At 49.6% G+C, this 13,748-nt stretch overlaps 1 protein-coding gene across 1 annotated transcript; it reads left to right on the top strand.

Annotated features, from left to right (window-relative positions):
* Positions 1–584: 584 nt before the first annotated feature.
* TMEM275 (transmembrane protein 275) lies at positions 585–7,089 on the top strand. The gene is made up of 2 exons (XM_050977439.1): positions 585–1,181; positions 4,986–7,089. The coding sequence occupies exon 2, from the start codon at positions 5,076–5,078 to the stop codon at positions 5,622–5,624; it is 549 nt and encodes a 182-aa protein (XP_050833396.1). The 5' UTR covers positions 585–1,181; positions 4,986–5,075; the 3' UTR covers positions 5,625–7,089.
* The last annotated feature ends 6,659 nt before the right edge of the window (positions 7,090–13,748 follow it).

Consider the following 13,748-nt stretch of genomic DNA (forward strand, 5'->3'; position numbering starts at 1 on the left):
GTCTTAAGCTCTGGGAGAATTATCTCTAGTCCATCCAGTGCACAGCTCGCAATTTGCCATGTCCCCTGTGCTCACCAGCTCTGCAAACAGACAGAGACTGGTCCCTTAATGAGGGAGTTAAGATTTGGCTGTGCTTAACACAGGGTCTAGCATGAGGCGTGGTTTTAGACCAACTACCTCTAAGCGTACTGTAGATCTGATTGCCCGTTTGAAACATTAGTTTTGCATCTGGGGACTTTTTATCTATCTATCTATCTATCTATCTATCTATCTATCTATCTATCTATCTATCTATCTATCTATCTATCTATCTATCTATCTATTTATAGCAGCTCCCCAGACTCCGGATGTTGCACCTCTGCAGGTCTTGTGTCGGCACCTCTCACTGCCGGCCGCCCAGCACGGACTCCCCGCACGCATCCCTCCGGCACCCCCCCACCATCCAAAGGCACCGAACACCGGTTGTATTTTTTTATTTAATTACTCGTTCCGTGCGTTTCAAACCTTTGAGGGATCCGTGCCTCGCTGCAGCATCGGCGAGCCCGCACGCTGTTCCTTGGCATCTGGCGGTGTCTCCCTCTCTCCCCCGCTCTCCGCCCCGGGGCTGACCCTCGGCGGAGATGCGCTCCCGGGTTTTCCCTCTGCCCGGGGGAAAAAGGGGCTGTTCTGCTCCGGGCATCTCTCTCAGCTGAAGGGGGCGGGAGCTGCAGCCTTGAAGTAGAAAAGGAAGAAGGAAAAGCAGCGGGGCGAGGATGAGCGGTGCCGGACAGCGGTGGGCGGTGGGCTGAGCCTCCTGGGCACCGCGGGCTGCAGGAGGAGGAGGAGGCAGCAGAGGATGCGGCGGGGCAGGGATGCTGCGGCTGAGCACCCGTCTGCCTAAGGAGAGCAACGTCGTCCTCCGAGGGCAAGGAAGAAAGTGGGGGGAAAGCGGCGGAGCTCGCACAGAGCCCGCGGAGCCCCGCCAAGGAGTGCCCGCCTGACGCCCCAGCAAAGTTTCCTGAGCTCGGTGACAAGAGGGGAGGAGGGATGTGAGATCCTTCTCCCCGCAGCGCACAGCTGGGCTTCCAGCCCCGGTTCTGCTGGGACGAGCCATGGCTTTGCCATCCCCGAGTGAAGGGTGAAAGGAGACCCCGGGCAGCCGCTCCATCCGTCGCCTTCCCTGGCTCCGCGCTCCAGCCCAGGTGAGTGTCCTCCCCTTCCAGACACCGAGGCTCTCTCTGGTCCTGCCAGAGAGTTTCCCAGCAGTTTGCCCAGGAAAAAAAGTCTTGAGCTTCTCCTGGCAGATAAATGTTGTGTGCCTGTGTGTTTGTGAACCTGCCTGTGTGTGGGGTGGTTGTAGCTGTCTGACTGCAATTTCAGTTTACTGTCATTATTTTTCGCTGTCATTATTTTTCTGTGCCATCACACCTCTGGAAAGGGGATCCATCTGTGGTCTATCAAATATTTTCATTGTGTTGCTGCACTGAGATGGTGTGGAAGGATGACAGCTCAATTTCTCTCCACTACAACTAAGAGGGAAGCGTGCTCAGCTGTACATGCTGCTGGTGCTGCTGCTATGGCTTTAAACAACACTCCTGAAATGCTGGCTGAATATGTCAGTATGACCTTCAAGCTCTAGGAACTCTCAGAGATATGGGTGAAAGTCTGTCCCCCTGAGATCATAGGGAGGGGTGGCTATTCCCCTGGAAGGAATCATTATAGCCTGTGGATTTCCATCATGCCAGTTGAGTGTGCAGCTTTTATTTTTGCACAGCAGTGCTTGCAGTAGTGCATTTCATGCTGAAACATTGTTTGGAGAAGAAACCTACCCTCTAACTGATAAGAAAAGAACCTGTTTTAAAAAGAGCCCAAAGAGAACTTTTTCCACACCTGATGGAACAGAAGTTGGTCATTTTCATCAGAATAATTTGGCTGAAAAGTTGGTAATTTTTTCAAGCCATTGATTTCACTGTAGTGAAAGGTAAAAGCTGCCAGATATCCTCAGGCAGGTCAGCAGTAGGAGCTGACCCACATCAGCCCATCCTTGTGCCTAAGAAGGGGACGGAGAAGCATCAGCCTGTGCTTTAGGAGATGACAAAGATGCTCCTGTTGTACATGACAATCAGAACAAACATGGACTTTATGTTGTCATGGGGCCTTGTTAGGTAGAGGATAGTATAAGGCATTCTGTGGCTTTGGTTTCTTTTTTTGCTTTGTCCTCCAATGCTCTGCTGGCTTTCTCAGCCCCATGTCATCTGGCTGTCTAAGAGGAATTCCTTGTGTGCAATCCCTGATGTTTTATATGGAGACCAAGACAAAAGCAACCACTGATCTCCTCTGTAGGTGTTCCCAGTCCAAGCACTTCTCTGTGCTGTTAGTTACCCTGTGGTGTGTGTGCAGATCACGTTCTGGCCCTGCAATCATGCTTGACTTTCAAGATCTTCTGCCTCCAGTCTGATGGGAGAGGTTCCAGGCAGGAATCTCCAGTGAGTTCATTGTTTTCTGCTGGGAAAGTTCCATTACCCCATCTAGGTGCTGCAAGCAAAGATGAGGGGAAAGAAGTTTTGTCTTGGGCATAGCATGGCCAGAACACTTCTGGTGCAGCTGTAGAGAGGGTGTGACAACCTTAAGCCCCTGTGCTCAGGGATCTGTAAGGATGAACAAAAATTGCCAGGCAGAGAAAATGAGCTATGAGGGACCATTCTGGGTGATCTCTGCAGCCTTGAAACCAGCAGGGTCTCTTTGGAGTGGCTACAGGTGCCCACTGACAGTTGGGATGGGCAACAGGTTGAAGTTCCCCTTGAAAATCTCAGTGGCAGACAGACCTCTGGTGATGCCTTGCCTAAGAGCAGAAGCAGCTGGGGTGTTTAGTGTCCTGCTGGAGCCCAGCTCCCTGGCTCTTCCATGAGGGAGAACTCCTTCAGACTGGAAGCAGGTGAGTGTGAGAAGTCAGGAGGAAGGAAGATGATGGAGTGAATCTGTGATGTTTTTTAACCATGAGAAGCCACACAGTTCCTGGTTGGTATTTTGCAGTGGGAGAATGTGTGGCAAACCAAGGGGAAGAGCCACACTGGGGTGTCTGCAGTCTCTGTGTGCTAAAGGTTTGGGCTGGCATCTGCAGGAGCTGGTCTGCAAACAGTGCAAAAATGCATTTTTAACCAGAAGCTATCTTGCTGCTGGTCCAAGGCCGGTGAAGGAGGCAGAATCAGGGCTCCAGCTCCCATCAGCATGCCAGGGTTCCCAGGCAGAACAAAAGGACACTGCTAGGCAAACATGGATGTGTGTTAGCCTGGCTGATGAAGAAAATGCCCTTTCTCTCTCACACTCTCTAAGTATCCTGAAAAATCTTTGCCTACTGAGAGACCTCTCCGCAGCCAGGCATCCCCAGATGAGGAAGGATTAATGCTGGGATGCACCTGTCCCTGTCAGCTCCAGCTGCCTCGCAGGAACTCTGCTGAAAGTTGACTGCTGCACACATTCAGGTCTAAACAAAAGCCCAAGACAAGGAAATGAGATATGACACCTGACAGAGCAGCAGAGAGCTTTGCCTCAGCTGGAGGTGCCAGAAAATTTTATAACCTAGGAAACATGTTGAAAATGCCCGGCTGATCCCACTGGCATGTGTCAATGTGATGGGTGATGGCTTATTATTTGTTGGTATTTTGTTTGTTTGTTTGGTTTTGTGTTTTTGTTTGGTTTTGGGTGATTTGTTTTATTTTGGTTTTGTTTGTTTTGGTTTTTTGTTTAATTTAGTGGCTACAGAGTGTTGATAGCACAGCAGAGATTCTTGGCTCTTGCCATAGAAACTGAGTGGTATCAGTTTTTTGCTGACAACACTTTTGAAAGGGATTTGACAGGAGAGGAGGGAAGAAGCTAGGGAGCTAGGCAGGAGAGGAAGGAAGAGCAGACTGCTATTGTTTGCAATCTGGCTGGGAAGAGAAATGCTCTCCTGCCTGTAAAATCAAAGACATCACCAGCAAACTGCTGACAAATTGGCTTCTGGCAATTTGACTTCCCAGCAAGTACGGCAAATACAAATCCAGCTCTCATCACATCCAATAATCTCCTCCATGGAGAAGCTGCTGCTGTCAGTCAGGGCTGTGTTACTGCCTTGGGTCCTAGACAGATCCTCACACAGGCTTTTTTTCAGCTTCAGCACCTCAGTTTCCATGAGCCTCCATCCTGGAGCTGATACTGCTCAAACCTTGTAGAAGTTTGGGTTTATTGCTGCCGAGGCAAGCATGATCCCCAGTTCCGTTCTGTGGGGTCTCCTGTGATCACACCAAAGATGGTGAGATGCATGGTAGAAAGCATGGTCTAGCTGACAAAACACCCACATTTGCCCCATTTTATTACAGACTTGTGTGACTGACAGGTGTCATTCAGTGACTGTGGATGGGGTTGTATCACTGAGCATCCAAGTGTTGCCTGCTCGAGGGATCTCTAGGGTTGCCTCTGTCAAGTCAGCTCAGCCTCCCACTACAGACATTTTTGGGGATGTTCTGGGTCATCTCCTGGGACCTTTTATTCCCCACTGGCTGGAAAGGCAACCTGGTTGACTAATTTCAATTATTGAAGGACTGAGACATGGAGCAAAGTGTCCCCGTTTCTGCCACAATTGTGGACCACTACCTATTCAAAAATACATCATCTGTACTGCAGTGAGGGGTGTTCAGGGCAGTCCTGGACTCTGTTATTTTGGGCAGGCATTGTGAGGGTGGTGACAAACCCTGTGAGAGCAGCTATGGTACAGGCTCTGGCCATGGCACACTCGGATTCATTTGGGCATCATCCACATGGAGAGCAAAGGACATGGAGCATGCTGGGCTCAGTGCTCCAGCCTGAGGGTGAGCACATGTGACCACTACAGTCAGGGACAGTTCAGCCTTGAGAGCAGGCTTGGATTTGTGCTTAGTTGCACAGAGAGAAGATGCTGGTCACCAGGAATGGTGGGGGAAAGGTACTTGGTACATTGCTCTAACAGCTGCTTCTTCATTCCTCTCCAGGATTTCGAGGCAACAGGAGACTGGAAACAGCCTTCTCAACACAGCATTCACCCTGTGAGGACTGAGGTGGCCTCCAAGACTCTTCCCAGCATGTTCAGTGAAAAGAGCAGTGCCTCTTTGCCCCAAAAACCCACCCAGAAGAAGACCCGACCCCAGGGCCTCCCTTCCCCTGCTCTCTGCTGTGCCTGTGGACTCTGCATCATGCTAGCAGGGATCAACATCACCTTAGTGGGAGCATTTGCCTTTGGGACTTTCCTCCCTGTGAACAACCCTCCCATCATCATTGGTCCCATCCTGCTGGTGGTGGCCTTCACGTTCTTCGGTGCCTGCTGCATCTGCAGCCGCAGGCCCCCGGCCCACGGGGCCAGGAAAGCCAAACCAGGCTCTAACATTGGGCTCATCAAACCTGGCAACACTGCCTTTGAAATTGAAACCAGCGAGCACACGGTGCAGGACACCACTGCTGTCCAGCTGAGCCCCACGAATTCCCCCATCTCCTCCAAAAAGTCCACACCGGTTCATGAGAGCACCAAGGCTTGCAAGCTCTTCACCATGGAAGGCAACGGGCCCGTGGCCAAATACACCCCAGGGGGAGAGGCCATACAGCTCAACCTGCCCAGGGACCTGGCCACATCCTAAACCCGGGCAAAGCTTTCGTCAGCAGCCAGCCAAAGGCTGCCATGGGTGGGCTGGAAATGTACCATCAGTCAGAGGGGTGGGGAAGGTGCTTGTGGAAAGCCAGCAGTCAGTCAGGTCTCTCTGAACCACTTCAAGGGGGATGGATGCTGCAGCAGAAAGAAAAATAATCCAGATTTTGGCTGAAACATGCCCATTACACAGTTTTAAAAAGAAAACTGATAACGGTGCTGCTGTGAAGAGATGATCTTGGTTCCTGGAAATATGCTGCCATTTTTGAGGAGCAGATAGGAAGAGGGGAACGAATTAATTTTTCTGATATAATGTGACAGTTGGAAGGAGAGGCAACATGGGACTGACAAATGACAGCTCTTTCTTCTCAGAAGTGAAGCAATTCTTGGACATAAAAGAAGCAGGAATGCAGTAAATTACAGCTTGCTGCCACTCAGTCACGAGAAGATTTCAGCATTTTTAGTGCCAGACTTTTTGGCAGTAGGGACAAAGCTATGTCTTTGCTACTAAAAAAGCAGTGTGAAACCATCTCTCGTCTCTTGAAATTTCTTGCCCTATCCTGCTCTCATTTGGGTGATTTTACTGCCCATTCTAAGAGAAGGAACCACAAGGATCACAATCAGCACTGGTATTTTCCTCTCACGTTAATGAGTTTGAGCTGCAGCTGTGCTACTCCTCACAGCGTATTTCTTGGAAGATCAGTCGGGCTGGATCCTTGGGGATAAGCTCCTGGGGTAACCAGAGACTAACAGGAGCCTGCAAATTAAATTTTTGGGCCGTGATTATGTATTGAGTACTAGGCAACACTCTTCCCGTGTTTTTGTGGAAGGCTGGCCTGGGACACGCCTCAGGGCAGGGGGGTAGATAACTGTATGGGCTTCAGAACTGTATGGGCTTCAGAATAGCTCTGCTGGAAGATGGTGACTGTGCCACCTTCCCTGGAGTAACTGTGAGATCCATTGCCCAGGAGTGGATCCTTGCTGTAGGAGATGGGCTGCTCAGTGTGCTCATGGGCTTGCAGAGCAGTGGGATGAGTTTGCAGAAGAGAATTTACCAAGAGCTGTTCCAAGCAAAGACGCCCCCTCTGCCTCAGAAAGACCCTAATCTGATGGAATAATGCTGCAAAGGATTTGTGTTCTTCTCTGGGTGACTCTGGCTGGGAGCACAGTGCTGTGCTGATGGGCTTTGCTCTGACTCCTGCTCATGTGTGGGACCAGTGTGGGAAGGACAGCACTGCTAGGCAGGACTTGTATGTACAGCAGCAAGAGAGTGGATCTTGAGTAGGAATGGCTGCACACGTCCTCTGTTTATGGTAACTCTATATTTGAAATGTGGTTTTTGGGACTTTGAATGACAAGGAAATCATCTGGACCTTACCACATCACTACAGTGGCCCAGCTAGCCCAGAATCCAGCTTTTGACAAGGCTGAGAGCAAGGTCAGGAGAGGAACATAAAGACAGGGGAAAACCAGGATGCTGCTTGCCAGAAGTGCTTTCCCAGCTTCCAATGTGCTACTGCTTAGGAGCTTCCTGAGCTGGAAGTGGTGCCTGTATGTAGCAGCCCTGAATGGATTTCCCCCCCATGAAATAATCCATGTCTGTCAATTCCCATCATTTGTGATCCTGCAGCAGAGAGTTGCACACTTTGGCTTCTTTTCATCCTGCATCCTACTACCTCCCTTTGATGGCTCAAATTTCCCAGGTTAGGAGGGTCAGCAAACAGCCCATGGCCTCACCACCCCTCGGGTTTTCTGAGAGGTGTTTCCATGTCATGTTCCCTTCATCTCTCTTGCTTACAGTACTTTACACCTCCTGTAGCCAGAGGGAGGAAACTCTTCCCATTCAACCCAGCAGCAGCTGCTTGTTTGGCTGAGGACAACACAGCCCTGAGGCCTTAGCCATCAGAAATCCATGCAGAGAGAGATGGGAGGGCTAAAGGGGAAGTGCTGGAGGAGAGGGAGGGGTTGTGGCATGGCCAAGGCTCCCCTTGGCCACCAGGTACCTCTGTGTGGCCAGGCTGTGAGAGCCACGTGGTGCTGTGCCATGTGGGAGCTGGGGAGAAAAGCCAAGGGCTGTACAGTCCATGCAGGAGGTGCCCTGGCTGCTCTGGGGAGCCCCTGGGCAGCTGATGGTCCCTGCATGAGCCCAGGTAGGATGAGGCTGAAGTAATTCCTTGACAAAAGGTTAACCAGAGAGTCATAATGTGAGTCCTTGAGTCCTCCAGCTGTTTTCTGCCTCCAACAGCTCCTTCTCCACCAAGGAATTACCTCTTGATTTTAGCAGGGTGGGCCTGTACTGATTAGGAGGAGAAGAGGCAGGTTTGGGAGAAGGGTCTTTGTGTAGGGCTGGGTAGATGCAGGTTCAAGCCTTTGGTACAGCCTCCAGGTCCTGGGCGAGTCATTGATGTGTGCTGTGAGAGGGCAAACACCTGCTGCCAGCTCCATGGAAAGCTGCTTTAAGGATGGGCATTGCCAAGGAGCAGGGTTGGCATTGGCACTCCTGAGTCTGGAGATTGCTCCAAGCTGGATGGGTCTGCACAGCCTGACCCCTGTGTGTTCTCCCTTAGTGCTCATTTTCTTGGGGAGCTCTGCCCCCAGCACTGGCCCAGGAATGCAGGAACTGCTGTGCTGAGGAAAAGGCTCCCTCGAGTTTTGCCTGCCCATGAGTGCTGTAGCAATTAAGCAGAACAGCTTGCTGATGTAGGTTTGATTCCCAGCTTGCTGGCCTCACTAGCATACAACAGCTTGGAAGTCTTGTAGAGACATTTCCCATGTCAATATGGTTACTGCAAGACTTTCCTTTGAGCACTTAGAGCAAAAAAATTAGCAAAATCAAGTGAAAACCACACAATTCCTTTCTTTGATCGCTGAAGTTTTGAAAGCCAGGACTGGAGAGCATCCTGGAATCACTCCTTATCACAGCTGCCCTGTGAAATGCTACCAGAGGTGGATAATGCAATGCCTGACCAAGAGAGGACAACCAGCAGAGATGGTGTCTGGGCAGGCAGAGGGGTGGGAGCAGTGAGATGCTGATGCCCTGGTGAGGTGGGTGTGCCCCCAAGCTGTGACCCCAGCTGCCAGCCCAGCACGGGGGCCATGAGAGCATCCTCTGCCTTCCTGTTCTTGCCTTCTTCTGTCTTTTGTAATGTCCATGTCTGTCTGTCTGCTCACCCCCATGGTCAGCTGTGCCTGATGTTGTTGTGAATCTCGTGCCTCCTTGTGTAGTGGGAGATAAGGAGAGTTCCCAGCTCTCCAAGTCAGCATTTCTGGTGTGAGTCTTTTTTTAAAAAATTGCTGTTTCCATGTGTGCAATGTGGAATTTGGAAAAGAGAGACACATTAAAATAATTGCACTCAGAAAGCTTTTGGCTTGCCTGTCTTTTCCTTCTAACAACCACCTTCTCCTTTATCCCCAGACTGCGTGTGCCCCAGTCCTGTCTGTGTTCATTTTGCCTCGTGCTCCTCACTCTCCTGCTTGTTCTCCCAGGAAAAAGTGTCCCTAAGAATTCACATTGCCTCTCAAATTTCACTTTTCCTTGGAGTCCTGGTTGCCTAAACACTAGTCCCACCGGAGACTCCCACTATTGCTTTCCTTAACACAGGAATAACCAAATTCAGCCTTTTTTGGCTGCAGGTGTGTGCTTAACCCCCAGCTGGGTACCTGAACACGGCAGATGTGAACTCTGGGATCTCAGGGACAAAGGAGGAGCAGGGCTGTGGGCTGGGGTGGGTGAGGACTGTGGGCTGCTCCGATTCAGTGTCTCTGAATCAGAGAGGACTGGACTGAATTATTTCAGCTGATCCTCCCCAGCCCTGGGTAGAGATATTTAATTTATGGTGCAGGGGAGGGAGCTGTATCTGTGTGTGCCTGTGTGTCTAGGATTGGTGCTGTCACCTTTCTGTGCCTGTTCTGGGCTTAGCCCAACATGGTCTCTTGGAGATGAGTCAAGGAGGGATGGCACAGTGAGAATAAAGAGGATTTGAGAGCCTTGCAAATTCACCTCCTCAAAGGGCTTCTCCTCCATGTGCAGCCAAGCGATTTGAGATGAGAGGAAATCTCTCCATTCCAGGCAGCCTGACTGGTTAAAGACCTGAGAAATTAGCTGGCTAAGAAGGCTCCACTGACAATGTGTGTAAAATGAAAACCTTTTCCCTGCAGAAAGGATTTTTTTTTTTTTAATGGCCATTAGGAAAAACTCCCTGGAAAGGTTTTTCCTTTTTAAAAGTGGGGGCAGAGAGAAAAGCTTGGAGGGAGTTTGCTGAGCATCCACATGGACTTGCAGCCTGTAGCATTCCTGCCACAGCAGCTGCTCTGCACTAACCTGAGATTCCCTTTCCATCTGGAAGAATAAACCAGAAACATTCTATGAAATGTAATTTGCTTTTTCTAATTTCCAGCCCAAATTTATCTGTGGCTGGTTTATTTCCTTTTATTCTTGTACCAACGATGGCTTTTAACCAAGATACCTTTTAACCTCCTGGAAATTTTTATCCCTGAAACATTTTAGGTTTGCTGCAGATCTCCTAGAGCTTTTCTTTCAATGGGCTGAGCTGGCTGATTCCTTCCATCCTTCCCTCCTGTGAATGCTCGCCTTTGCCTAGGAGCCCTTACTTCTCTCTGCCTTTTTCCTCTGATTTTGGCTCAGGAGCTCCATGAAAGCTCCTGCACAGCCATTCTTTTGCAGGACTCCCAGGTCCACAGCGAAGAACAAACCTTCCAGGTCTGTCTTGTGCAAGAAACTGGGCATTTTCCTTGCATAAGGAAAGGAAGAGGGAAAAAAAATCCCTGAAAGAGCAAAAACGTCCATGAAAATGTGAAATTTCCATTTGCAGAGTCCCTCTGTTAAAAAAATAAAATGAGCTTTTATGTCATTAGTCTCCATTGAGTCCATGGCAAATGTGCTCAATTTAAAGGTTGAAAGGCTGTTTTTCTCACACTGTCAGATGTTGTCAGCTCAGCTGAGCTTTCAGCAGCCATGGGAGAGACCCTCAGACACCGCCAGCAGCCCCACTACAACGTGCTCTAGGACAGGTTTGAGAATTTCTTTAAAACACCTGGATTCCAGACTGATGGCCCCAAGGAGCTCCTCATTTGGGGTGGCCCTGCCACATGTCCCCAGAGTGATGTGAAGCCACAGCAGATGTCCATCCTCTCCAGCAGCTCAGCCCTCTGAATGCACCAAGGACATGGAGCAGCTCCCTGCTGTTCTTTCACACAGTTTGTTCTCACACACATCCTAAGGAAGCCAGGAGCTCGACTTCTTTAATTTTGAAATTAATTTGAAGGTCTTGGAGATTGACCCCATGCAGTGATGGCCAGTCTAGGGGTTTCTGCTGTCCCAGCTGCCCCCAGTGCTGCCCCAGAGAGCTCCAGCAAGGAGGTGCCCAGGGCTCACCCAGTGAACCCCCCAGGCAGCAGAAAGGAACTGAGCCACCAGGGCTGACCAGAAAGGATGGCTCCACACAGGCTCCTTCCCACACCTCTGCTCCATCTCATTTACAAATTCTGGGCAGAGCAGATTTCACTGTTTCCACCAGCAGATCTCCTGCTACTCATCATCATCATCACCCTGAGCCTGTCCCTGCAGGACCTGCACACACTGAGCTGGCTTTGGAGCCTCAGAGCACAGACAGTGTCAGGCTGAGAGGACAGATGATGTTTTTCAGGGCATTCACGCACACAGAGTCCCCAGGAGTTTTTCCAGGGAGCCCAAAGTCATCTGGAAATTTTGATTCCTTGAAATTGGCCTGTCTTGAGAATACACTGGTTCTCATGATGCTTTTGCCAGGAAATAAACTTCCCAGGTTCCAGATGAAATTTCCGATCCAAACACTTGAGTGCTGCTCTATTACTCAATCCTCCAGGCACCCCTAAAAAAAGATCTTGCTGAACTCTGTCTCCACATAAGGACCAAACTTCAAAGGCAGCTCTGGGACTAAAGCTTCTTATCAGACCCCCTGTTTTCAATCAAACCCAAAAAGCCAGATTTCTCTGCAACAGTGCCTCCAATGAGCCCTGCCTCTGAAGATCTGTGTACCCTCCCCAAGACATCACAGTGGGTTTCTCCTGCTGAAATCTTCACTGGAGTTTCTCACATCCATCTGCTGTGACAGCGAATACAACTTCATACATAATGCTCTGGCCTGGTGCCAGATGGATATTTGATGAAGTTATAAAGTCAGACAGAAAAATGATTTCTTTTGCTGGTATGTAGGCAGAAAAGATGCTTCTTTTGGAGACAAATCCCTCTCTGTTGTTACCTCGGCATGAGAAATCAGTATGATCTATAGTTCATCTTTTTATCTCCAGCTGAGCCAGGCAAACATGATGCTATCATTAGGAGCTGATCCTCCTTCCCCCATGGCAAGCAGCTGCTGCTTTATCCCATTTGCTGTCTCCAGGTCTCTGCAGTCTCCATTTGGAGGCAGATTTTACATGTGCACACCCAGGGGGTCTGACTTCTGCAGCTCACTCAGGGGTGGGCACATCACTGCTGCCTGCACCCCAAGGCTGCTTGTGCAAATCAGTAGCCAGAGTTGTTTTCTGGGAGCCTTTCACAGGGCCATGGAGTTCACTGCAGAAAAATAACCTTTACCTGGCAGCTACAGCTGCACCTGGGAGTGGCAGAACTGTTTGCTCCAGAGAAGTGAGCCCAGGCAGCAGAGCACAGAAAGCTCCCTGAGGCTCCCTTTCCAGCTTCATCCCACATGGTGGTCTACAAATGGCTTTGCTTCCTCATCCTTTGTCTGGAAACACCAACCTGCTCCAAAACTTTTGCTGTGTCCTTGCTGGAGAAATGGGTTTTCATAGCCATAAGTCTCTGGAAATCTCTCTGAATGTGGTCTGACCCCATGTAGATGTCCAGCAGCCCCCTCCATGCCCCTGGTGTTTTGCTGTGTGGGTGCCAGTAGGGCAGCTCCTGCTCTGGGTAAAGAGAATGACAGCAGGCAAGAGAGGAAATTGAGCCATGGAGCTGAGAAGGAGGAGCTCAGCTTTTCCCAGGGTAAGAATAAAGCCACAACTCTCAACATCTGTAACATCCCAGGGCAAGGACTTCCATGCCTGCACACTGTGTTGTGTGGAGATCCACCTGCTTGTGTGTGCTGGCTTCCTTGGAAGGAAAGGGAGGAAGCACCATCTCTTTTCCTGACTGAACCTCCAAATATGCCTTTTGTGGGCCAGATTCAGACACCCAATAAATGCACACAGATCCCCTTGTTCAGGGCAGCAGTGTCTGAGGGTCAGAAACACAAAGATGGGTTTTCTCTGCAGGGAACTGAGGGATGAACTGACTGAATGATCCTGTTGGATGTTGTTTTCCTTTCCAATGCATTTCTCTGTCACAGGGCTGAATTTTCCAGCAGCTCTGGGCTACATATGTTTTCATAGAGCCTCATTAAATACATAGCTTCAGTTCTGAAAATCACATTTGTTCTAAATAAGAGCTGTCTGCTGGGAGAATTAATTCCTCTGACTTAAGTCACCTCCCTGGAAGTGATGCTGTTGTCTTCGATTTCATGGCTGGGATGATTACACTTTTCCAACACGCAAAAATAACGAGATTAGGGAATTTGTGGCAGTGAAGGCAAAGAGAAGGAATTGGCTAACAAAAAAGGGAAGAGAAATTGAATTTTCCTCTTGAAAGAAAAGGAAATGCCTACTCCACAGAAACAGTTTTGCTTTGAGGAATAACAGGGGGAAACTCCTTTTGAACCGAAATCTTTCATTAAACCTCTCAGGTCTGTTGCCACATTCAGAAAGCTTTGTGGTAATGGTGGTAACTACCATTATTAGTTCCCAGCCACCCATCAGCAAGGCTGTCCCTGTGACACAGGGAGGAAAACCCAGGAGTGTGTTTTCCCTGAGGATTTAGGCAAGCTAACAGTGAGGCTGTGGGCTTCTGGCAGGGCAGGGTTGGTGGAGTGGAATTCCAGGATGCAGGGGCAGGTGGGGAACTGCCAGACCACACTTAACTGAACTTGTCAGAGTTTGCTGTTTGGGAACAAGATTGTCAGAGCAACTTTTTATCTGCAACAGGCAGATAGTGACAGAACAGGGAGGAAGAAGTTCTTTTAAAACTAAAAGAGGAGAGATTTAGATGTTAAGAAGAAATTCC

This window comes from Serinus canaria, chromosome 8 (assembly GCF_022539315.1).
Source record: "Serinus canaria isolate serCan28SL12 chromosome 8, serCan2020, whole genome shotgun sequence".
In the NCBI taxonomy this organism is placed as follows: Eukaryota; Metazoa; Chordata; class Aves; order Passeriformes; family Fringillidae; genus Serinus; species Serinus canaria.

Excerpts from the sequence above, each read along its gene's own strand:
- TMEM275 (XM_050977439.1), top strand. The coding sequence starts at position 5,076 with ATGTTCAGTGAAAAGAGCAGTGCCTCTTTGCCCCAAAAACCCACCCAG.